General features: G+C 44.9%; 2 protein-coding genes across 3 annotated transcripts in view; both read right to left on the reverse strand.

Annotated features, from left to right (window-relative positions):
• LOC132449988 (syncytin-2-like) overlaps nt 1-7,227 on the reverse strand; it is a 93,820-nt gene extending 86,593 nt beyond the window's left edge. Inside the window, exon 1 of one of the 2 annotated variants that reach the window (XM_060041941.1) lies at nt 6,216-7,227. In XM_060041941.1, coding sequence (XP_059897924.1) covers nt 6,244-7,224 — 981 coding nt within the window. In that variant the 5' untranslated portion in view covers nt 7,225-7,227 and the 3' untranslated portion in view covers nt 6,216-6,243. Of the gene's footprint in view, nt 1-6,200 lie in introns of both variants that reach the window. The other variant, XM_060041940.1, reaches the window with a different exon arrangement.
• Nucleotides 292-26,867, reverse strand: part of LOC132449644 (stonustoxin subunit beta-like) — a 148,839-nt gene continuing 122,263 nt past the window's right edge. The window contains exon 2 of the mRNA XM_060041402.1: nt 292-948. Within this exon, the coding sequence (XP_059897385.1) occupies nt 292-903 (612 nt within the window). The 5' untranslated portion in view covers nt 904-948. The remainder of the gene's footprint in view (nt 949-26,867) is intronic.

Below are 26,867 nucleotides of genomic sequence, written 5' to 3' on the forward strand. Positions count from 1 at the left end.
ACCACACTGGGTCTGAGGTAACCCCCCCGCTGACCCCCCTCTGAGGTAACCCCCCCGCTGACCCCCCTCTGAGGTAACCCCCCCGCTGACCCCCCTCTGAGGTAACCCCCCCGCTGACCCCCCTCTGAGGTAACCCCCCCGCTGACCCCCCTCTGAGGTAACCCCCCCGCTGACCCCCCTCTGAGGTAACCCCCCCGCTGACCCCCCTCTGAGCCCGTTTTGTTTTTCTACAACTAAAAAAAGTCGCCGCTGTTTTTTTACCTGTTTGTTTTTTTACTTTTTTACTTTTTTTTAATGCCCTGGCGAGGTGTCCTGCGCCCGTTTTGTTTTTCTACAACTGACACAGAGAGGCTGAGGACCCCCCCACAATACCCCCACCCCCGGGAGGAGGTCCTCCTGGGTGAAGGAGGACCAGAAGGTGTGGAGGTGTGTCAGTGTGTCTGAGGACCCTCCTCCACCTGGGGACACTCTGTAGAAGGACAGAGAGCCAGCAGGCCGGTCCAGATACACTCCTACTCTGGTGGAGCCAGCGGGGGCGAGAGGGAGGGCTGTCCCTGTACCGTTGTACCGGGCAGAGTAACGATCATCAGAACAATCAAGACTCCAGGACTTGTTGTTCTGTCCAAGCAGGCTGTCACCAGCCCATCCTCTCCTTGTGATTCCTCTGTATGTCACTCCTATATAAACCCCTCCTTCCCTCTCTACCTCCCAGTAACAGCGGCCAGTCAGAGCCTCTCTACCCAACACCTGGAGCATGGAGTCAAATCTGTCTGGGTGATCCGGATACGACTGGTCCTCATCAACCAGCGTCACCTTCCTGTTGTCCTCAGACAGAGAGAGTTCTCTGTGGGCCGTGTTGGGGTCCAGTGTGAGGTCACAGGCATCTGAGGGAGAACCAGACATGAAGAGCTGCTGAACCGCTCTTCATCCTCATCATCATCATCATCACTAGTACTGTTCTCCTGCGCTCTGTGTACATATACATAGATATGAACACATACATACATATACATATGTATACATTCATAGATACACACACCTCAACAATAACGTTATGAACACATCAACAACAATATTATGAAAACATCAACAACAATGTTATGAAAACATCAACAACAGTGTTATGAATACACTCATTCATCACTAGTACTGTTCTCCTGAACATGACATGTGTGTGGGGGGGGGGTCATGTGATGATAGTTACACTATTGCTACATCAACAACAAACATCTCTCCTTGGATCCAGGACTTACCAAAGACAAGCAGCTCAGCGCTGTGATTGGCCGTGCCAGCACTGTTGCTCGCCATGCAGCAGACCGTGTTCATGCTGTACCTCCCACCTCTGACGAAGAGGAAGCCCCTCTCCACCCAGGCCTCTGATTGATCGTCTGTGCCGTCCCTCTCCAGGGGCCTGCCGTTGTGGAGCCACTCTACTGTGGGCTCCGGCGTGCCGCCGGCGTGGCAGGTGTAGCGGGCCGTTTGGCCCACGGGCAACACGTGGGTAGAGGAGTGGAACTCTGTGATGCTGGGGGCCTCCTCCACCTCCTCCGTGGGCATCACTGAACCTGAAGAAACCAGGAGGAGAGGAGTGAATGTCTACAACACGGATCTAGAGATGCAGCGTCAGACACTCCCTTCACTCTCTCCTAACACCTGTCCACTAGAGGGCGATCCAGGGGATTGACAACCAGTATTCTCACCTGCCTTTTCATACATGATGAGTATCACAGCAGTGTCTACAAAGATTACCCAGGGAGGGGAAGTCACTCCACGAAGAGGTTAACGGGTCAGGGGAGGAGCTTGAAGAGAAGAACGCCAAACCGTTCAGCAGCTCCAATAGAAACTTGTGCAGGTGAACCCAGAAAGGGTTGAACCTTGTGATCTGACCTTAGGAGACCACAATAGAAACCTGACCTCAGTAGACCACAATAGAAACCTGACCTCAGTAGACCACAATAGAAACCTGACCTCAGTAGACCACAATAGAAACCTGACCTCAGTAGACCACAATATAAACCTGACCTTTGTAGACCTAAACACATCCAACAACCTTTTAACTCTTAAGGCGAGACACTGCAGGTGAATAGGGTAAAAATCTTAAATAATAGGTATCACCATGAAACTTTCTCAGTTGATTACTCATGTTTAGATGAGAAAAAAATGTATTACATTTTTTTTGTATTTTGATGTTTGAATATGCAAATTAGGTATTATCTCATAAAATATGCGCTCATTTGCATAATGTTTGAAAGAAAAAAATCTGATCATGGGATTAAGCCAGGTTAAAAATTCCTTTTCCCTTCTGTTGACAATATTAGATGGGAAAAAATTACAGAGGGATTTATGGATATCTACTTTTGTTTTCCTTTAAATCAGAAAATACTGTCAATAGCCTTAAAAAATCGATTTTCGCCATGTTTTTGAGGACATAATGTTATAATATTCAGGCTAGGAATAACATATTTACAAATCCCTCTGTAAATGTCTTCATAATATAGTTGTGTACAAGACTGGAAAGTTTGGTGTATATAGGTTGAACTGAAGTGGAGATTTATTCCTTGGAGTATGAGAAAAAACTCATTTTGAGAAAATCGCATTTAAAGATTTACATTGTAAAATTCCACACATTTCTGTTAGAAAAGCATTCCTTGCAAGCAAAACAACTAGTCAGGCCCATAGTAATAACAATATGCAACATCCCAAGTACATGAAAATTGATCATTTATTAACAAAACAGGTCTACCAACTGTAGACAACAACACACACACACACAGATTTTCCACCAGAACGGCAACTCTGCAACCAGAAATGCAACAACACTTTACACAAAATGTACAAAAAACAGCCACCCTAGTGTTAACAGCCTAGCTGTCCATGCCTGCACCGTATGTTGGCCCCTCACCCCTCTCTTGTTGGTGCCTAACTACCTTTTTAGCTGAGAGTCTTTCTACGACGTTTAACACTCTCTGATTGTATGGTGTCAGCTTTAGCAATTCTCAACATGTCAGTTTCCTTAATTGTGGTGATGGTGACAACAGTGCTTTCAAGCCATAGCTTTTCCATCACAGCAAGCATGGCAGAGGCCCCCTCATTAAAAGTTGAGATGGCCATGCTTGCTGCTGCCTCCACTCTACTCCTCCCAACAAACACTGTTTTGGGACAGCGAGCCCATATGACGGAGTTGAGGCACTCATTTGCATTTTGAGTGCCACCATGCTGCATGCGCTGCAGCAGGCTGTCGCTCGACATGCGGTGGTACACGGGGAGAAGCTTCTGGCCCACATCCTTGGACAAAAAGTTCCCTGCATGGGTACTGTGGCTCTCAGGTGCTTCCCCATTTTCCTCAGCTCTCCTGTGCCAACACCAGGATGGGTTGCACCTGTTGTGCAATGGGACCTCATCAGTGGACATGACGTGGAGGAGACCAGCCCATATTTCGTTTTTCATGCTGTCAATGGATCCCTGGTTGTTTAAAATTGCCCCCCTGTAATAATTCTGTAGAGTTTTACATTTTTTGGCCGTTAATTTTCCCAGACCCTTCCCCCCCAATTTGCGTTCAGCACTTAATTTTCTAAGGGCTGTGCCCATGCGCTTATGAGCGTGGTTTATGCATTCCAACTTGTCAACCTCATGCTCTGGGTATGGGTTGAGGGACACCACCCCCCTGAATGCTGCGCTATCCCCATCTGACAGCATCTGGGTGTACCTCAACTGGTGACGACTTATGGACCTGGCCCACATCATCTTCGCTGCCTCCTGCTCCATAGCCTTGCTAGAGCCCTGAAAGTTCTTTGCACAGTCGTGCTTTTCCCTCCAGCTCTCAATCTCCTCCTCTGTAATCTTTCCCTCATGCCTGGCAGTTTCTTTGAGGGCACATCCGTGGCAATATGAGGATAGGACCTCAAAGTCTATCACTAGACCAGTGAAAATGTCTATGCACACCCCTATGCCATAGTGTGAGGTGAAGCCCCTTTTCTGCCAGGTGCCATCAAAAGATACACTGATGTTGATTATTGGATCTTCATCCTCCCTCAGCAACTCTGCCACATCTGGATTTAAATCAGCGTAGGCCTGCCTGACTTGCTCCCTGGTCCTGTGCAAGGACTCCAGTCCTCTCTCAATTTCCGCTGCTATAATGAAATGTAATTTGTATCAAGAACTGTTCATTTGGTTTGGTTTTATTGATACAGGTCACATTTCTTTCACTTGTGGCAAAAACCTTTTTTTTGTTTTTTGGATAGGACCAGGGATTAGGTCAAGAACAGTCACTGGGGCAGTTTGTTAGATAAGCTGAAAGTGATACATTGAATGAAAGGAATAAACGTCAGCTGTCCCTAATTTTACACTATGCAAATTGTGTGATTGCTTAGCAAGTAGCCTACTTTTATCCAAGCAGACAGACCCATTACTCTGTGCCTGTGTGTGTATGTGCGCACGTGCGTGAGAGCGCCCTTCTCCCCCCTAACTCCCTCCCTGTGTGCAACTATGGGCCTAGGTTTGCCCAGTGAACTAATGTTGTCATAAGGTAAAGCTATCAGATGGAAAATAATTCACTTCAATGTCCTGCCATGTACTAATTTGATTAGAAGGTTTATATTCTTTGTTTTTGCCACTGAATCGAAATCTTAACTGTAAAAGTAAAACTGACCAACACAACATAATGAATGAGATGACTGTTTATTCTATTCTTATAAATCCATCCTTATTCCAACCATAGAAAACAAATACTGTTACAGAAATGTCATAAAATTATGTCACAAGGTGCTAACCACTATGCTCATTAGGCTATCTCTGTCATTAGAAATTCTACAAACTGCTTAAACTTTTCTGACACAATCCTGTATCCATACCTGTCACTCTTTTATCATGCCTCTGATAAGTTCTAAGATGAAGGGCAGGGATCCCCAACACCTTGCTGATCTTTTTCAGCGCTGCATAGCCCATCCCTAGCTCAGGACCATTCGCACATTCACGTCAAACGCGACATCACTTCTGGTCTCCTCCTGAAGTCGCGTCGACGTGTACACGCTCGTACGGTACGGATCCCCTTTACAAAGACAGCACTCTAGCGATAGATTACTGCAGAATCCATAATTCTGGGGATCTATGTGGATTTCAAGCCCTGACCCAGCACAATTTGGACAGAGCAAATCTTGTATCAGGTAATTTAAGCGGCCGACATGCACAAGCAGCCACTGCTGTGTGGCACCGGTTTGCGCTTCATCTATCTGAATATCACCCCCCAGGTTTCCCATTGAAAGCTTCCGTTCAGACGCAGACACGGCACAGGGCAATTCATTACTTATATCACCTATTTTACTTTCTCGAGCGATCGACAACTGTTTACGTCTTTTTCTCGATGACATTGTTGCTTGCGTTGCTTTTCATTCATTCCAAAAATATCCCGCGGAAAGCTAATCAAGGAAGTGTCAAACCATACCACGTGATGCGTCTGAACGAGTCACGTTATCAGAAACCATCGCAAACCAATGAAATTGCGTCCTCAGGTTTAAAGCCCCATTCTTACTAACATCATTAGTTACTGATGGAAAGGAAATGTCATTATTTGGATGACACTGCGTTGTGTGGAAGATACAGAGCTTTTTAGCAATACCAAAGCATCAGAAAACAGCCGATATACTGCACATTACGTTAGAATGCTAACTTTCCGGGAAACCTCGGAGAATTCTAACGTCGCGAACAGACAAAATGTGAATAAATATACACATTAATGTATAATTATGATATTTTCTTTATGCTAGTATGAAAGATTACATGTTCAGGGAGTGAACTATCTCAAAATTGACCACTGCTGAAAAAAACGATGTTTTTGCCTGCCGTGTCTCGCCTTAAGGCCAAAAAAGATCTATCAAATGTTTAACATGTCTAACTAGAATTCACACATAACACAGTATTTTCAGCATGCATTGAAAATAAGCATTTCAAAATATATGACATAAAAATATGAAACTCAAAAAATGACATTTCAAAAAATAAGTAAACAATAGAAATTAAAAACTAAAAGAAATTAAAAACTGAAAACTGTCAACAAGCTTGCATGGATTGGGATAGTTCTGATTATTGTCATGTACCGGTATACTATATAACGTGGGGGTTTGGGCACCGTAGTAGCCTGGAACCCATTAGTCCAATGTCCATTTGTTCACACAGTCTGAAATGGTTGTGGTTCACATGAAGAGGTCACCAGTTAAGAGAATAGGACCTCCTTCTGATGTCCGATTCTCACATTCCGGTCTCCTTTCTAGTGTCACTCCAATCTATCTCCCCATAGAGCATCCTCTCCCACTCCCCCGACTCCTCTATGCCAGACACCATGAGGGCCATCTCCTTAGAAAGCCTGGATGCTATTACGGATCTGACTATGGGAATGCAGCAGCAGAAGATCAGACCCATTGCTGTTAGTACTATTAGGAGCACTACACCTATCTTTGCGAACATCATTCCCCACATGCCAAACCTTGTTTCAAGCCATCCAAACATTCCCTGATCATGGCCTGCGTTTTCCTTTAACTCTTTTCTTAAACGTTTTAAATTGTTCATTGCAAGTGTAAATGATCCATCTGGGGCAGTATTATTTGGAATGAAGGTACAACACATTTCACCTATAAGATCACAAACTCCCCCCCTTTCTGCTAAAAGCCAATCTAAAGCCTGTCTGTTCTGCCAAGCCACAGCGCTTGTGGCTGTCAGCTGTTCGCCCAATGCAGATAATGCATCATCTGTGTAGTTAATGAACCTCTGTTGGTTGTAAAATATATAATTGATCCATTCCGCATTTTTAGCAACTCCGATTGCTGGCAGTAGTGCCTCAAATCCTGCTGCTACTTCACTTCGTGCCTTAAATTTATCGGGTATTCCCCTGGGTTGTCCTATTTTATCAATTTGTATGTTCTCGTCTGCCTCGTATGCTCTCTTCCGCCTATTTAGGTTATCTGTTTCTAAGTTATCGACAACATCTTTTATTGATGGTAGTATTGCAATTTCCGTAACCACTTGGACTTTTGCGCATCGTCCTCTCCACATTTTAGCAAGTATGGGACGAAGAATGTTATTTCCGCAAAGCCAAAACTGATCTGCCACCACTCTGTCCTGGCTCACGAATGCTCCATCACTCCACAGTATTGACATGTAGTTCTCTCTAGACTTCTGCTGAGAGTCTGGTAAAAGCTGAACATTTTTAATCGCAGGTGGTTGATATAACATTCGTTTCCCGTCTATATTGTTGGGAAAAATAACCTGCTGAGTACATCACATGTACATTATAAATATAGCTAACTCCTACCCTAGCCTGATGAGCACATCACATGGACACATTATAATATAGTCAACTCTTGCTCTAACCCAACCACACAAACATGATAATATATAGTCAGGTCAAGGCCGGAGCTGAAGGCCCCATCTCCCAGGCAGGCAGATGGTGGACACTCAGACAATGCACCAGTATCATCTCCAGAACGGGAGAGCCACATTAATTTATCACACAGGAGACATTTTGAGAGCTCTTCCCCGTTAGGAGGAACCAAGAGATACCTCTGCCCACACCAGGGGCCTGAGAGCCACATTAAATTATCACACACGAGACATTTCAGGGGGGCACTCCCCGTTTTAATTTATCACACCGGAGACACGAGGAACTCTCCCCGTTACGAAGCTCTCTCAGGGCCTGGGAGCCAAAACACACAGAACCGCACACACCTCAAACGCACACACCTCATCGAGAGGAGGATACAGCATAAGACTGTATCACACAGGGACTCTTCACCTTCTTCTGAAGCAGACCTTCCACGGAGGCGAAGCTCCAGACGAACCATCAGCGCTGATTAGGGACTTAGACATATTCGATTTCTCACGCTTTATGACTCTGTATAACCGTTGCCACTTTACTTAATAAATCCAAGGTCCTCGTGCCGACTTTATTACCTCTCCGTCTCATTTTATCTGGTCCAGTAGCTAGACAGACCGTTTTTCCCCACAATATCGAATAGTGTGACATTCCAAATTATGTTACATTGTTCCTCTGGTATACTACCTACATCGCTGGCATTTTCGTTTCCTTCGTCATTTTGAAAGCATTCTAATCCTTCTTCAATTTGAAAATTGGTTTGTGTTGGTCGTGTTACTTCGCCTATTTCTTGTGATAGAGTTATGTCAAATTCTCGGCATCTTTTCATGATAACATTCCATGGCATTCCGTCATATTTATCTTCAAGATATTTGTTATGTTGACTCGATCCTAACAGCAGAAAACATTTCATTGAACATATAACATACTTTTTCTGATATGGAATACCTTCTGTTCGTGTTCTATTTAAATTGACCTCTATATCATACTCCTGCTGTGTCCGTTCTTCTAAGCAAAATTCAAAATCATATTTAGTATTTACGACATACATTGCATCCTGACGATTTTTACTACACAAATAACAGCTGTCTGCCTCTATTTGTTTTCCCGTAAATTCGACCCACTTATACCACCTATTTGCTTTAGCTTGTCGGAACAACTGGTCAGAGGTTCTGACCCTGATACGCCCACTGGGATCAGGTTTATACGGTTTTAGAGTTGCTGTAGAGCGGCGACCAATGCTTCTAGTTTTTTTACCCTCCTGAATAGTTGTTCGTTCTACAAGAGTCTCTTCAAGAGACATTGATGTCGATGTAAAGATCCTTGTCGCCATAGTTTCTGAATTTGCCATTGATATTGCAGTTGCCAGTGTTTCTATATTATTCTCTTTAGACATTACCATTGTGGTCACCTCTACTTTTGATAGTACTGTTTTCTGTATTATTTCACCCCGAGCAGTCGCTGCTGTACCATTCGTTGTTAGTTTTGTTATTAGATCACCCATGACTGTTGTTATTTCTCTAACTGGAGTTACGTTAGTGGTTGCTAATATTGTTGTATCCTCTCTAATAGAAGTTACATTAGTGCCTGAAGGTTGTGCTAAACCTCTGATATCAGAAGTTTCATTAGTTTTACTTGCATCTAGAGTTGAATTTAAACTCTTAGTGGTTACCAACAAATTTATCCCATTATCTCTAACCGGAGGTTGATCTACTTTATCGGTGGCAGTGGTTATATTTACTTTATCATTATCTGAAGATTTTAGTGGATTGCTTTGATCAATCTCAACTACCTTACCCGGTTGATTTTTGATTACACAAGGATCTTCTGCTTCTAATGTAAAATTAAACGTTCTATCTGACACTGCTTTATAAAATATGAATTCTCTCACGTTCAATTGATAATTTCCGTTGTAGTCCCATGTTCTTCCTGACGTTACTATTAGACACCATTTCATTGAATCAAATTGGATATGTAATTTACACCGATCTTTCCTATGTGCATGTTCATAATTCTGGCGGAGGGTTAATGCACATAGGTGTTCGTCATCCAACATAACAGTATACACAAAGTCATTGATTTGGTCTTGCGGTGGTATCTGAGCATACAAGACTATTTTCCCTTTGTTGTCAACCAGTCCTGAATGATTTTGGGCCGGATTATCCTGTGTTCCTCTCGGGCTTTCTTCAGTAGGCCTACCACCCCCTAATTCCTGGCCCTTCCAGGTTTGTGTTGTCCCCGCGGTTTCATCCTTCCTCGGGGTCTGTGCTTGTGCCAGCGAAATTTGGCACAACCCGTAAAGGATCAGAAACAGGCTCCCCGTTTTCAGCATCATCATGCTGCTGTATCTCTTGGCTCGACTGGATCTGGTCCTGGGGCAGCTGGTCAGCCCCACGTGTGTCTGCGTCTGGCTCCTCCTCACGGTCGTCTCTGGCTTTGGGTTGAGCAGCTTTTGTGCAGTGGTTGAGATGATACCACGTGGCACTTCCTTCCACTTGGATGGCTGTTGGTGTTGCGTTGGCTCTGAGATACACGTGGTCACCTGGCTCCACCCCCCTTGGTGGCTCCTCCTCCAACTCTGGAACTCTGTCTTTCTCCTGTTGAAAAATAAGCCTGTGTATGCCAGTTAGTTGTCCCATATAGCGTCTTAATTCAGTTTCCAATTGTTCTAGCGGGGGTCCTTTATGGGGCCCCCGAATGTTAGGGGACGGCATGGGTCGTCCTGTAAGCATTTCATGCGGGGTTAGATGCGTCGTTCTGTTAGCTTGCATGCGATAACTCATTAGTGCCAGTGGTAGTGCATCAATCCAATTCAAGTTAGTACTTGCACAAATTTTGTTAATTTTTGTTTTGAGCGTCCCATTAACTCTTTCCACCATACCTTGTGATTGAGGATGGTAGACGCAGCCTAATCTTTGTTTGACATGCAAATGCTGGATTACTTGTTTTAGTGTTTTCTGAATAAAAGCAGCCCCATTGTCTGAACTTATTTCTGACGGAATTCCAAACCTTGGCATGACTTCTCTAGTTAGAAATGTAATCACTGTAGCTGCACTTTGGTCTTTTGATGGGACTGCTTCTACCCATCTGCTAAACCTGTCTATGATAACTAACATGTACCTTTTACCACCTATACTTTTAATCATGTCAACATAGTCCATGACCAAATGTCTAAATGGTCCTTCAGGTGTAGGAATGTGCCCCAATGGAGTAGTGATTGTTTTTCTTACATTGTTTTTTGCACATACTCCACACTCATTTAGCTGGTAATCAATCATTGTTTGCAAGTATGGTGAAGAAAAACCTTGTTTTCTAATTCTCCTCAAAACCTCCCCCCTTGCGCAATGGTCAAAACCATGCGCGTTAGTGATGAGTAACCCCAACAGTGCCGTAGGCGCCAACATCATCCCGTCATGAGTTCTCCATAACCCTGTGGAGGAGCGTATAGCACCTCTTTTCAGCCACATGTTCTGCTCATAGACACCAGCTTTCTCCTGCATGCGGACAATGTCGTCCTCAGTAGGCGCGGCCTCATGCATGGATAATACTGACTGGATTGCCCTGCAACTGTCTGAAGCTACTTTTGCAGCCTCATCTGCAGCGTTATTACCTTTCGTGATATTATCAAAGCCCTTTCTGTGCGCTCGACATTTGATTATCGCCACTTGTTTAGGCAGCATCAACGCCGACATCAATTCCACAATCTGATTACAATGCAATATGGGGGATCCATCAGTTTTCTTAAACCCCCTCATTTTCCACACTGCCCCGAACAAATGACATACGCCATGCGCATATGCAGAGTCTGTGTAGATGTTCACCGATCTACCCGCTCCCTCTTGACAAGCCGCTGTAAGAGCCTTCAACTCAGCCAACTGTGCTGAGCATGGCTGTGCGCACTGCGAACTATGAACAACAGCGAATGTGTGGTCCGGATTCTGTCTAACCACCGCAAAACCAGCATGGTTACCCAAATGATCTCTGAAACATGATCCATCCACAAAGAAATCCTCTTCTGCCCCAACCATGGGCTCAGACAATAGATCGGGCCGTAGTTTAGTAAAAGTGAGAGAATCAGCCACACAGTCATCTGGTGTCCCTTCAAAATCATGTGGAATTCTGTCTGCTGGATTCACCGTGAAACATTTTTCTATCGTTACATCTGGAAATGTTAGTAATGCCAAATAATCCAACAACCTAGCGTCCGTTAACACAAACGTTCCTTTCTCAATCAACTCTGTGATTTTGTGATGTGTCCGAATCGTCACCGGATACCCCATTGTGATGGATGAGGCCTTGTCATAGGCATATTGTACCGCAGCCAATCCTTGGTAACATGGTGGGTAGCCCTGTGCTACCGCATCCAACTTTGAGCTGTAGTATGCTATTGGTTGACTCCGCCTACCAGCACACAAATCCTGCATTAACACTGCCGATGCATAGCCCTGACTCCTATTAGCTACATACAACAGGAACGGCTTGGTGTAATCTGGAATTGCCAATGTGCTTGCCCCTTGCATTGCACGTTTTATGCTTTCAAATGCCGCTGATGCATCTATATTCCATGTTAACCGAGCTTGTAGGTCAGTTGTTCCCGCCTCCTTCATGATGTCTCGTAATGACGCAGTTTTTAAAGCATAGTTCTCTATCCAATCTGAACTAAACCCTGTCATCCCCAAAAAGGTCATCATGTGTCTGACTGTTTCTGGTTTGGGTGCTTTACCAATCCCTTCCAGCTGACTAGGAGCTATGGTTTTAGTTTGATGAGCTACCAACCTGCCTAGATATTCAACCTCTGTCTGACAATATTGTAATTTCTTCTCTGACACCTTGTGTCCGCCTTTTTCCAATTTTCTTAATACAGACATGGAGTCCTCGTGACATTGTTCCATTGTGGGGGAACATATCAGAAGATCATCCACATACTGTATCAGAGTTCCATGCAATTCTAATTCCTCCAAATCATTTTTCAGCACTTGATTAAACAAATGTGGGGAATGTTTGAATCCTTGTGGCATCCTTGTGTATGTGTATTGTTTACCTTTATACGTGAATGCAAATAGATATCTGCTTTCCTCCGCAAGCGGCACACTGAAAAATGCTCCACATAAGTCAATTACTGTAAAGTATTTAGCGTCTGGAGGGATGTTGGTCAGCAGCGTGTGTGGATTTGGAACTTCTGCATGCATATCTTCAACAACATCATTTACAGCTCGTAGATCATGCACCAGCCGCCACTTTTCTTTGTCAGCTTTTAACATTGGAAGCAGAGGAGTGTTACAGTTGCTTTTGGTCTCTATTAGTACTCCCGCTGTTATTAGACCTTCTATGGTAGAGGCTATTCCTATCTCTGCCGCTGGTTTCATGTAATACTGCCTCCGCCATGGTAGCTTAACATGTTGTTTAGTCCGTACTACCACTGGGTTAGCTGAATGTACCAAACCCACATCTGTATCGAACCTTGACCACACCTTTTCAGGTATGGCTGCCAACATTTCTTTTCTCATCTCATTCTGCCTATCCCATGGTTCCTCTATCGTCATCTGCCGTTGTTTTTTCTGAACCACCTCCACTTCCTGTAAGATTCCTGTCATATGCGCATAACACAGAATCTTCAAAAACTTCCCGCAACATGACATGAGAACCAACGGATTCTCTGTGTTTTCCCAAGTTTGTTGTTTTTCATTAAACATCATTTCCCCCAGATCTTTTGCTTCAAATCCCCTGTTTATCAACAATGTTACATGGGCAGCTTTGTTAGTGTCTTTAAACCAATCCTTTATCGCTGATGATTGATCTGCATCTTGTATCATCATGGCTGCTCCTTGTGGCCCAATTACCATGTACTGTGACTCTATCTCTGCTGCTTTTCCTGCCGCTTTCTCCTGCCATTCGTTTTCCAAATCTGGGTCCTGTGTTGGGTCATACATTAGAGTGCAATGATATCCTATCCTTGACTCCCTTGCACTTGGGATCTGAGCCTTGATGTAGCTACCCCATTTCCCCACTGCCTCTTTTACCTGGTCCTGAATTCTACCTATCCAATACACATTTGCTGTGTCTGGCTTTGATAGAATCATTTGAGATGCTGTTCCTGCGGTTTCAATCATTATGCCCTGTGGTGTACATAATATCTGCAATCCTAATTTACACAATGCATCCCTTCCAATCAAATTAACCGGTGTAGTGTCTGATACCAAGATGGGTAGCTTAGCTGTACGTCCGTACAGTTTTAGCATTACTGGAGCTGTCATAGGTATTAACTGCGTGTGTCCCGAGAATCCTACAGTTTTGGCGAATTTTCCTGCCATGGGGAGGTGAGAGGCATATTTTGAACCTACGCAAGTGTAAGTGGCTCCAGTATCAGCCATCATTGGCGTGCCTCTATCATTTATCAGAACCTGCAGTATTGGTTCCTCATCAGCTTGTTTTGTGATTGCTACAAGCTGACCCTCCCCCTGTGGATTCTCTGGGCACCCCTAGTATCCCTGACCCATGAAGGGACCCTGCTGTCTCTGGTTGCAGCTCCCTTGATCTTGTCTCCCCTGATTGCCGTTGCCCTGTCCTTGTTGTGGTGGAAAAGGGTTAATCAAACAATCTTTCTTAGTATGTCCTTCCTGGTTACATCCAAAACATATTAAAGGACCTATGCGTTGTCCTTTGAATCCCTGCTGTTGATTATTTCTATTCTGTCCTTGGGACCCCTGCTGCTGATTATTCTTATACTGCCCCTGAGGCCCCTTGTTGTGATTCTGCCTTTTCCCATTGTTATGTGTGTGTATATTTATGGCAGGTGGAGTGGGTGACCATTGGCTCTGAAGCTGTTGTACTGGGGGGGAGAATGCCTGTTGAGGAGGTTGGGTTTGTGGTGCGCCCTGCTGGACGGCTTGCAGTACTGTATCAACAGACTCGGAAACAACCGCCTGTTTTTTCTTCTCCTTTTCTCTTTTTGTGAGTTCTTCCAACTGAAGCTGAGATAGCTTCCTCTGCACCTCTTTGCTTTGTTCCTGTATCTTGTGTTCATTTTGCCGATATTTGTCCACTGCATGAACCACATGATCGCAGAAGTCTCTATGAGATTTATTTGTAACCAGTCCAACCACATCTTCTAGCTTAACTTTGATTGAGCTAGGTAGAATCTCTATCACAGAGTTTCTGAACATGACCGAAAACACAGGATGGATCTCAGGATCCTCATTCGTCTCCAAGCGCCATCTGTCCACTTGGGCCTGGAGGTAGGATGCAGGATTCTCTGTGTCATTGATGGGGAGGCCTCTCATGTTTTTATGATCGATATGGGTAGGGAACTCCGTTCTGAGTGTGTTCCACATCGCCACTCTGTAGCGATCAAGTGTAGTCCCATCATACATTCCATCCATTATGTCCAACCCTCCATTCCTCAGTACAGACTCCATTTTAGATAACCCCAATACTCTTGCCAACAGAGCTTTCAGGTCCCCCACTGCCATTAGCTTTCCCACTGTGAGTTCCTCAAATGTTCGAATCCATTTAGACGCCCCGTTATGAATGTTAGGGAGTTTCGAAATAACTCCCTCCAAGTCCTGTGAGCCCCATGGTTGATAGTGGACCTGTTGTCCTTTGACTAAAATAGGAAAAATTCCTGGGACGGTGTTGGGTGCCTTTTTTCCCCTTTGTGATTTCCTTAGTTTCTCATCTAACTCGAGTGGTGTGAGGCTTAGTACTGATGTACTGCAGCCAGGCTCCTCTGTCGCTGGGCTCTCACTACACCCCTCCCCCTTGGGGTCATTACTCTTTTTTAGCTTCCTCTGAGTCTTTGTCCTCTTTTCTGATCTCTTTCCTCTCTTTTTCTTTCCCGGAGAAGGCCCCTCGCAAACCTGCTCATTGCCATCTTTCACATCTTCATTACTGTGCTCAACACCACTGGCCCCATCTTCGTCCTCATCTTCACTCTCACTAGAATTAATGTCTGTATTGTTACACTCTTCCCTTACTTTCCTGATCCCCTCATAACAGACCATGTCTATGGGTGCGCCCCTCCTCCCCTGTGTGTTACATTTATTATCTCCTTCATCTAGTGTGACTTCCCCTTTAACTTCTAAGTTGCCTGTTAACAGCGGATACATCTTAGTTTCTTTGTACGGCGGTGGCTCAAACTTCAGAGGCAAAGATTGAGCCTCTTCTTTCTTTGTGATTATTTTCCTGGCCACCCGTTGTAATGCGCGCCACCTCTCTCCCTCTTCTTCGAACAAAGCTAGCACTAACTTCTCCCTGTCTCTCTTCTCCAAGGCCTTTTTACCACTTCTGTTAGGTTTGTAGTTCCTTATTACTACCTCCATGTCTCTACACATTGTTGGATCAAAAGTCCCTCCCGCGGGCCAAATTGTACCTGATTTAACTGTCCGCTTCTCCCACTTCTCAGAAATTCGTTTGATCTCATTTCTGAGGAGTGGATTGTCTCTACTCAAAACTTCTACCGCTGTTGGTGCCATTTTTAATTATTACTTATTAATTATTATTAGTAAAATTTATTTGAGTTTATTCTACTAGTTATTTTCTATACTTTACTATTTCTAAGCTACAAATGTGAACTCTTCCCAAGCACTCGTCTCCCTCCCGAAGATTGGAATGTGGCCCCCACCCTTTACTGCTATCAATTCTCAACCCTGCCTTGCAGGCTCCTGCTCGTCCCCTGTGTTTGCTCGTGCACATGCAGTTAGGGTCAGCGTGATTAGGTTTAAATCAAAGAAGATTTACACATTTATTCAGTACTTCAACAAATTAACTATTCACTATCCGTCTAATTTATTTTATGATTATCAACTACTTTAAACAAATTAGCTATTCTCTGTCCGCCTAATTTATTTATGACAGAATCAACAACAAAAAATGAACCGGGTCGTAAAAACCTCCGAGGACTTAATCCTAACACGACTTAAATACAGACAATAAGCCGGTTCATACAATTTCTTTATCTTATATTAAAAAATGTCCGAATTGTTTGTAATTAATTACAAAATAAAAGGTTGACCGAGTGTAGAAACTGGTCTTTTGGTTAACACATGAACGGTCGGATGTATAATCAACCAACCAGAATTTCAAACAAGTACTTATCGCTTCGCAGCGCCAAGGTCAGAATTATAAATGAACTATTTTAGTTTATCCAAGAGCTGCATCTCAATCGGTCCACGATCAGCACATTCAACTCATTCACATGGTACTCCAAACAACAAGCCTATTCTTCCAAAACAATGGCTGAATACATAGACACTCGACCAGATCAAAAACAGACAAGAAACTTCTCAAAATACCAACTCAAACGGTACCCCAACCAAGAACCTTATCTATTTAAAAGTGCGAGAAGTCTGCTTTCTCAAAAAAAATGCCAAAATCGGAACTAGAAATTCACCATCAATTGTTCCATGATTTGCAGTTCAACTGCTCCAAGATTAGAATTGAAAATTCACCAGTCGGCATTCCAAGGAAACCTCTCTAAAATAAAAATGAATTCATAGACGGCAATGAATTCCAACCCAGCTCTTTTGGGATACTCTTAAACATCCAACAGGCACTTTCTGCGGACCTGTACTGTCCTATTGGATCTTTCCCACAAATTCGATCCTCTAGAATACAGCCACAGGACTTTATAATAGGTCTATTTGACCAAAACCTCAAAACTCCAAATAACAACAACTCGTTTACTCGTTTCAAAATAGGGAACCACACAGCGTCTTGGTCATTTAGAACCACAGCGCCTAGGGCATATGTGCGCGCGCACGTCAATCTCTTCCGGAGCTCCCGTCTCTCTCTCTCTCTCTCTCTCTCTCTCTCTCTTTAGGTTTGTTTGACTGAAGAGACACTTTACCCGTTTACCAAGCGTTCAGACGGGGCAAAAACAGATCAACCATCCATTAAATTAGTGGCAAGCCAACTTACCGAGAATCATTTTGTGCGCTTGGTTGTGTGATTCGTCCGCGCCCCGCCTTGCAGCCCAGCAGTTGGGCTGTCTCTGTCCAGTCCTGGTCGCGACGCCAATATATTGAAGATTAACTGAGATTTAAAACACTTAGACTAATTTAAGAGAGAGAGTGCAAAAGAAATCGAGGGGTCCGGAGCAAGAATTGACAAAAGACTTTATCGTGCAGAAAAACAACAACGACAACAGCCTGAGTGGGTCTGCAAAGTCACTGCTTGAACTTCGGTCCCAGCCTTACTTTATACACATACAGGAATTTCTTTAATACAATGGAGGTTCCCTTTGTCCCTAATGAGGTTTCCGCCTAGTCAATCTTCGTCTCAGCGTGTTATCAACCGCGCCCCGGTCTGAGGTCCGCAGGGATTAACCTTGTTAGCCAAGATGACCCAAGGCTGAAAGGTGGAGGTCAACATGACTTGACCCCGCAGTTCCCAGGACATTTCTGTGCACCTACCATCTGCTCTGAACCCAGACTCAGGCACCATGTGCTTTCCACTATTTAAAATATAAAGCCTATTAATAATCATGGTTTACTATAGAATATACTCACTAATTTCTACCACAGGGTCTGGTGTGTTCTGTGGTTTGATATGTGTGTGTGGGTCTATTGTGGTGATGGTGGGTGTGTGGGGGTCTATACGGAAGGCTGGGGGGTCTATAACGGGATGTAGGTGTGGGAGGTAGCGTGCGTCTGTTGTGTGTGTGGTAGTGTGGCTGTGTGGTGTTGGTGCGATTGGTGTAGGGAGGCCTCCAGGGTGAATACATTTCAAAAAAGATAGATCTATTTCAAAAGGGTGAAGCTGTGAGGGGGCTCTTACCTGCATACGGTGACGGTGGTCACTATATATATATTAGAGCTGTCAAGCGATTAAAATATTTAATCGTGATTAATCGCATTAATGTCATAGTTAACTCACGATTAATCGCAAATTATTTTTCTATGCTAAATATCCCTTGATTTTTTTGTCCCATAATTCTTCTAATTTTAATTCTCTTATCAACATGGTGAAGTGCATCGGCTTGTCTTGTGCAAATGATTTTTTATTGATAACAACATTGGCATATACTGATCAAAACAGGACGATACAAAAAAAGAGCCTATAGTGCAATTAAACGACTGCTTTGAACAAATGTCATTTGAACATAGCAGTCAGGCTACTGCTACTTTGTTTTGAGCCAAAGAAAAAAAAAAAATATATATTTTTTTATTTTTTTGTAAATAAAATATATGCGTTAATCGCGCGATAATTTTTTTAACGCCGTTAAAATTGGTTTGCGTTAACGCCGTTAATAACGCGTTTAACTGACAGCTCTAATATATATATATATATATACTGGCGAACTTTGGTATTTTTCTGGAATACGTTCTGATATGCATGCCTTGCACTCCATTATACTACATTCACTTGATCGGAAAGCATGGTCCTCACACTCGTCTTCATAATTGCGTCTCCTCTGGTTTCACGTTGGCCTTTGTGAGCATCGTTGGTACGTTATCTGTATTGATATGTTAAGGGGGTTTGATGTATAATGAGATTAAGGAAACTTTGTAGACAAATTAGATGGATGGATATTCTTACGCTAGCAAGCCAATTTAGTAGCTAAGCAAATTTTACAGCATTCTGTTATTCTCGTACTGAAATGCTGTGCTTCCATTCCTCAGTTTTACCCTACTTCACCTCACCATAAAGAGTGAACTGCAACTTTTCATCTGCGTGGTTTGATGGAGAGGAGTTTATACCATCTGTCAACCCTGGCAAGGCGCTGGGGGTCAAGGGCAAAACAAGAGAGACACACACACACACACACTGGTCTGCCTTCACCATCTAACACACACCCGGCGTCGCTGATGCCTAATTGATGGATGGATGGATGGATGGATGGATGGATCGATCCATCCATCCATCCATCCAGCGTTGATGGATCCATCCATCCATCAACGCAATCATGAAAAGGCCGACAGTCGGCAGACTGGATCTGGCCCTCAAATTGTCTTGACCCCGGTGGAGGAGCTGTTAATAAACATAAATTCAGGGCGCCCTGGCATGGAGGGGGTAGCCTACCTGGAGGTACCTACCACCTCAGAGAGTCATGGGCCATACCCCACTGGTTGAATGTAGGTTTTTGTGTTTTCTTGTATTTTAGATTTTTTTTGCCTTCAAAGTAACACATGCAAACCGTGTGCGTTCCACAGCGCATACTATTCCAAATGTTTCTTTTTTTGGTAACTGGGTAGAAAACCTAAAAGTGACAATTCATGAACTTCACAGATCAAGATGGATCAGTGATGTAATGTGGCCGCCGGCTACGATCGAACATTCTCCAGTGGATGCAAGTCCGTTAGGACTATTTTATACTTTATGTTGTAAATGCCTCTCGGCATAGTACTCAGACAATATTGCTCTTTGTATGATAGGAGGCCGATACAAATCTTGGATGGGTCATCTGAAACGACTGAGATGTGCTTAGCATCTCCAACATTATAGCCTAGATAAAACTACCATTTGCAAAAAACTGAGGGCTACGCAAATAGTCTGGAGTGAACTGAGGCCAGGTCCTCGATTGGTAGTGTTGGCTATGTAAGGCTATTTAAATATATTAAAGATTTGTGCGAGAATCTAGATCTCTCCACTCCAGCAAAAAGTCATCCGATATGCCAAGATGTCGAGCCGTGGTCTTATCAATCGCTCCCGGTGGATTGCACGTATAATTTGCGCTCCGATATCAGCCGTTCTCTCATCAAAAGGGCATGCCATTGTGAACACATGAAATCTGCGGTGAACGCCGGTTTGAATACCCAAAACCGGGTTGTGTTTCAAACTTAACCTGCGCCAAACCTGCTCCGACCAGGTTTGATTCAGAGCATATGTTTCTATAGCAACTAACATACCATGATCCTTTTGGAACGGAAAACCTAGGGGTACCGCAAACCCTGGGTTAACTTACCCGGTTATGTGATTAAACCGGCTTTGTGGAATACCCCTCAGATTAGTCCGAAATAAAATGTTTGGCCACACTAAGTTATTTAGCGGAAATGCAACTTTGCAATGCCGACGATTTTTTTAATCAGTCAGCTGTGCCATAAACTTTCCTTTGGACATTCAACAATTACACAGGATCAAAGCCAACTTCATGGCAATTGCAGGTATGCCCGGTGTGGTCGGTGCTATTGACGGGACGCACATAAAAATAATTGCGCCATCAAAGGACGAGGACGTGTTCTTGCAGGGACAGTGGCTATCCCTGCAAGACGTGGCTCTTGACACCCTACCTCAATCCACAACCGGGAGCACAGTTAAAGTATAACATGTAAGTGATTACGCAGATTACGCTTAGTCCTATGCGTACAACACATCGTATTGGCTCTTTGACGCCTTTTATTTGTTGAATCCATATTTATTATTGTTTACTCTTTTCCTCCATGTATGCTAGAGCACACAAACATACACGAAATGTTGTGGAGAGAGGAATTGGGCAGATGAAACGTCGGTTTCATGTCCTCCACGTTGAAATACGCCTCACCCCAGAGAGGGCAAGCACAGTCATCACTGTATGTGCCATTCTACACAACCTGTAGAATGGCACAAAAATAGTTTTATACCTCGCTCACTCCCCCTCTCTCTCACTCTCACTCTCTCTCTGTCTCCAAAATACAACCTAGGCCTACATATCACGTTCACGATGAATTTTGGAGGGCAAAAAGACAACGCTTCACTTCATTTCGACACGGTGTTGCAGCACCATGGACAGAGAGCGGAGGTCTAATAATTCTCAACACGGGCGCGAACACACACACACACACACACACACACACACACACACACACACACACACACACACACACACACACACACACACACACACACACACACACACACACACACACACACACACACACACACACACAGTGAGAGAGAGAGGGAGCGAGCGAGGTATAAAACTCTTTTTCCTATTCGGCATATTGAACCGCCGGCCTAATGCGCCTCCTTTTCGAAAAGTCGGACTAACGGACCTTCGGACCAATGGGTTTCGTTTTCGGAACATTGAACCGTCGGAATAGTGGCATGTCGATCTAATGGGAAATATTTCGGAACATTGAGACGTCGGAACAATGAGGCGTCGGAATTACGGCATGGCACCCTCCGGCTAGACTAAGCCGAAAAACTGCTCCCGACCAGGTTTGGTTGCGAGCATAAGTCACCATGGTGATACAGCGACGCCAAAAGAGATAGACTTTCGTGGTACAACTAGCCCAGGCTTTGAGCTCAACATACCTCGCTAACCCTCTAAGCGAGCTTCGTGGTACAGGCCCCTGGTGTCCCAAATTATCTCGTTGACCATTTGGTCAGGGGAACTTGTGATTGATTATGGGCGGACACCTAAAACAAGAAACTGCTGAGTGCTGTGCTGTAGTGTGTGAATAAGAAGACGCTGGAATCTGTTAATCCGGGAGTGTCTTTGCAAATATCACTCGGCTCTATTGATGCTTACTTGTGGGTAGCAATAAAGTCTCTGTCAATACTTGCTCCGGACCCCTCGATTTATTTTCCTCTCTCTTAAGTTAGTCGAAGTGTTTTATATCACGGTTGTAATTTGCCACAACACCCGCAGGCCAGAATCTATGTCGATGTTGGTGTATAATGAGTATATCAATTGTAAATAAAAACGCTTGTGTTGAAAGCGGTGTCTTATTTAATGTCTGGATGAAGTGGTAGGTATCTTGGGTGTTTCCGGGAGATGGGGTTGAGGTAGTACTCTATAAACTCAGCTGCTGCAGAGGACTCGCTCCCACAGTCGGAGATGATGGGCCGACCCGGCGGCACTAAGAAAGGGACCGTCCAGGGCCCCGTTTCCCGATAACGATGGATCTTCGCTCGTAAGATCATTCTCCCGATGGATCTTTCGAACCATCGATAAGTTCTTTGTTGCGTTTCCCGAAACTCCTCTTAACGTGAACGCGCATTCGCTGCACTCACGACGTCGTAGGATTGTAACTGTCTACTGACACCGTGCTGAAATAGGCTCCGTAGGAGGGGGAGACGCAGGAATGTCGCAGGAAAATTGTGTTAAAAAGGGTTAAAATATCTCCCCATCAAGGACAACAGCAGAGTAGCCTACGAAAAAAATAGACTGCAATTATATGAATGCTAAAGACATTAAAACACAATTGATTAGGCTTAAGCCGACATATATCAGTCCTAATCCTGAATGCACTGTGCGTTTCACGGCATTTTCCCCCCTGAAATAATTCCATATGACAAAAAATTTAAAATAGGCAATGATGTTTGATATAGGCCTACCCTTAACAAATTAGCTGTTTAACATTACCGAGTGTCTGATTGATTGTTAATCATGTGTTGATAGTGTAGTGTTGTAGGCATGACGCATCAAATTAACAATCGTTGACAGGTTTGATTAATTAGTCTCTGAACATAGGCCGATATATAGTGCAAGGGACAATGCAGTACGTCAGTGCAAATAATGGCTGACAGAGAGAGGGAGAGGGAGAGAGAGAGAGAGAGAGAGAGAGAGAGAGAGAGAGAGAGAGAGAGAGAGAGAGAGAGAGAGAGAGAGAGAGAGAGAGAGAGAGAGAGAGAGAGAGAGAGAGAGAGAGAGAGAGAGAGAGGCGTCCCCGGAGTCGCCTTGTTGCGATCAATGGCCGAATCCGGGACAACTTTGACCCCCTCAAGGTCTACACTGACGCGGCAGTCATACAGCGCTACAGGCTGCCCAGGGAGGCCATCAGACAGCTGCTTTGGGCGATCAGGCAAGACCTCAGACGTGCTACAAGGAGGAGCTTTGCGCTCACACTGCAAGTGCAGCTCTTGGCCGCCCTCCGATTCTACGGCACAGGGAGCTTCCTGCAGGTGGTAGGAGATGGCCAGGGCCTGTGCAAGGCGTCAGTGTGCAGATCGGTCCAGGCAGTGACATACATCCTCCTTCGTCTCGTACCGCGACACGTCCGTTTCCACAGCAGAGACGAGATGGGTGCGACCCAAGATAACTTCTTTCGGTCGTTCCGCATCCCACAAGTGGCCGGAGTGGTGGATGGAACTTTGATTCCAATTCTCACGCCCCACGTTGATGGCCACGTCTACATCTGTCGGAAGGGATATGCCGCTGTCAACTGCCAGGTGGTGTGCGACCATCAGCGAGATGGCCTGGAAGCACTCACGACTCCTTCGTGTTCCGCGAGTCCTCCATCGTCGGCTGGCTGCAGCCTCCAGGGGAGAGTGGCGGCTCCTCGGAGACAGTGGCTATCCGCTTAGGCCTCACCTGTTCACCCCAGTGGCTAACCCGGGAGACGTCCACGAGGAACAGTAGGCCTACAACGAAGCCCACCATCTGGCCCGGTGCATGTCGAGGGCACGATCGGCAGGTGGAAGTTGCGCTTCCGATGCCTCCACAAGTCCGGCGGAGGGCTCCAGTTTGCGCCAGCCAAGTCGTGCGCTGTGATCTGCGTGACAGCAATGTTGCACAACATTGCAGCCAAGGCTGGGGTGGCGTTGGGTGAACCGGACGAGGACGAGGACGAGGACGAGGAAGATCCGTTCTTTGGAATTTGGTTTGGAATCACGCCGAAGAGTGATTGCAGCTTTTTTTTAACCCCCCCTCCCCATGTCACTAAACATCCCCGTCAACGTGACCAATCCCCGCCATATCCCAGCCTTTTGCCTGCTCCTTTTGCCTTTTAATTTTTTTTTCATTTCTTTCATTCATTATTTTGTTTAATTTTTATTTTTTTGGGTTATTTTAGGCTATGTTTTATGAGTAGCCTATGTCACAGTCTGCACAAATCCCCCCACTTTCTCTCACACATTTTGAGTGCCCTGCCTGCGCAAACATTTTCTGGACTGTCCCATTTTATTTTGGCCATTTTAACATCTTTATTAATAAATTAATTAATAATCTTTATTAATCACCAAACTAAGAACATAAAGGCGCAATGCGTTTTAATAAAACGCATCCAATACACGGAATGTCCGATGGTGACGCCACTGAGGCTATAGCTAACGATGCTCTTAGCGTCCTACGAGTACCTACGAGTACCCCTGGAGTACTCGTTAGCTACGAGCATTTTCAAGACGTTCGTTACCAACGATGCTTTCGGGAAACGCGGTGAAAACTCTACGATGCCCTTTCGACGCACTTCACGATCCACTTAGGCTAACGACGCTTTCGGGAAACGGGGCCCAGGATTCGGGCGCCTTATTGATCTTTGGTAGAAGATAAAACAGGCGTTCGCGTGGAGTGTCTGGACCGTCTAAATATATTTTCTGTCTATGTGTGATGTATTTACGTTTATGGAGATCAGTAAATATATTGCGAATTTGATGTTGTGTGGCCAATTGGAGTGAATCCTGTATGGGTCTGTAATGTAATGTGTTCCCTAACTGTCTGTGTGCTTCTAAGAGGTATTGTTGTGTATCTAAGATGACTATTTTGGACCCTTTGTCAGCGGGTTTAATGACTGTTTGTAATTACGCAGGTGTCTAAGTGCCGTATATTTTTGTTCAGTAATGTTGGGTGTTTCTAAAATGTTGGTTGAGTGGTTATGTATGGTGTGGCAACCCGGCCCGGGCCAATAAGGACATGCAGAGCACCTGAGGACCAGGTGGAGAAGCGGGACCTGCCCGTAATTCCGACGCCTCATTGTTCCGACGTCTCAATGTTCCGAAATATTTCCCATTAGATCGACATGCCACTATTCCGACGGTTCAATGTTCCGAAAACGAAACCCATTGGTCCGAAGGTCCGTTAGTCCGACTTTTCAAAAAGGAGGCGCATTAGGCCGACGGTTCAATATGCCGAATAGGAAAAAGAGTTTTATACCTCGCTCGCTCCCTCTCTCTCTCACTCTCACTCTCACTCTGTGTGTGTGTGTGTGTGTGTGTGTGTGTGTGTGTGTGTGTGTGTGTGTGTGTGTGTGTGTGTGTGTGTGTGTGTGTGTGTGTGTGTGTGTGTGTGTGTGTGTGTGTGTGTGTGTGTGTGTGTGTGTGTGTGTGTGTGTGTTCATGCCCGTGTTGAGAATTAGACCTCCGCTCTCTGTCCATGGTGCTGCAACACCGTGTCGAAATGAAGTGAAGCGTTGTCTTTTTGCCCTCCAAAATTCATCGTGAACGTGATATGTAGGCCTAGGTTGTATTTTGGAGACAGAGAGAGAGTGAGAGTGAGAGAGAGGGGGAGCGAGCGAGGTATACAACTATTTTTCCTATTCGGCATATTGAACCGTCGGCCTAATGCGCCTCCTTTTCGGAAAGTCGGACTAACGGACCTTCGGACCAATGGGTTTCGTTTTCGGAACATTGAACCGTCGGAATAGTGGCATGTCGATCTAATGGGAAATATTTCGGAACATTGAGACGTCGGAACAATGAGGCGTCGGAATTACGGCATGGCACCGGAGAAGCAGGGCTTAAATAGCCTGCTTCTCCACTCATTCAGGGCTCTCCCAGCCATGTGGCTCCTGTACGGAGAGACCGGTCCTCGTGGGTGACGGGATTAAACATGCCTTTTTGGCTTTTGCCCAGCAAAGATGTGTCCTGTTTTGGGAGGTGGTGGTTCGCTCACCGTGCTGGGTTACCACAATGGCTATGTGTATTGTTGTGGAGGAGTGCGGTGAAGTTCCCCGACAAGACTGGGCCCACCGGGACGGCCATGGAAATGTTCCATTAGTTTGAGGGACCGGTTATATTTATGGACGTCTCTGAGAAATTTGAGTTTATCTGAACTACGAGGGGTGGGGAAGAAGGCCAGACTTTTAGACTGGAGGGAGGCTTGATTTGTGCAAGTGACTCGACGGTTGTGCTATGTGTTTTAAGTAAAAATATGCTTTTTAACAACAACCATGTGCGTCGAGGAAACTCTTTTTCACACAGACAATGTTGCTGCTGTCCAATGTATGTCGTCATGAGTTGTGTGAAATTCAGAATGGTGTATTTCGAAAAGTGTGTTGTATTTTATAGTGATGAATAAATTAAGGCGTGTTAATAGGGTCTGATGTGGTGCAGATAAATGATGTGAGAAATGAATGAGGGGGACATAGATTGTGGCCTGTGTTACGTATTTTAAGAATCTAAGCTACCCACACATAGACCCAATGAATTAGGACCAAACATATAAGCCGTAAATACTATACATAGCCACTAGGGGAGCAAGACCTTATTGGAGGCGGCTCCACCACAGAAGGCATCACCTGAAGAAGCCGAAGCCATTACGACACCCCGGCCACGCCCACTAGGCCACGCCCACTTGACGGTCTCTACCTGAGGACCGATGGCCCATAGTAGCCAGAGATTTTCAGCGACACCCGCGGACAGCCACGGGCCTCTGCCCGTGGCTGAAAGTAGCCAGAGTTATTATCTCTCACACGTGTTAGATTCAATTCCCTCCGTATAGCTTCACTTACCATGCCGAAACATGCCGATGACTTTATAATAAATGAAGTGAGTTAAAGCAACCCGGGATTGGACAACTTTCTTCGAGAATATGCAATACCTGCAGGTATTTTTCTACTGTTTTGCGGTGCAGTGCCTGGAGAAAGCCCGT

This window comes from Gadus macrocephalus, chromosome 21, assembly GCF_031168955.1.
Source record: "Gadus macrocephalus chromosome 21, ASM3116895v1".
Classification (NCBI taxonomy): Eukaryota; Metazoa; Chordata; class Actinopteri; order Gadiformes; family Gadidae; genus Gadus; species Gadus macrocephalus.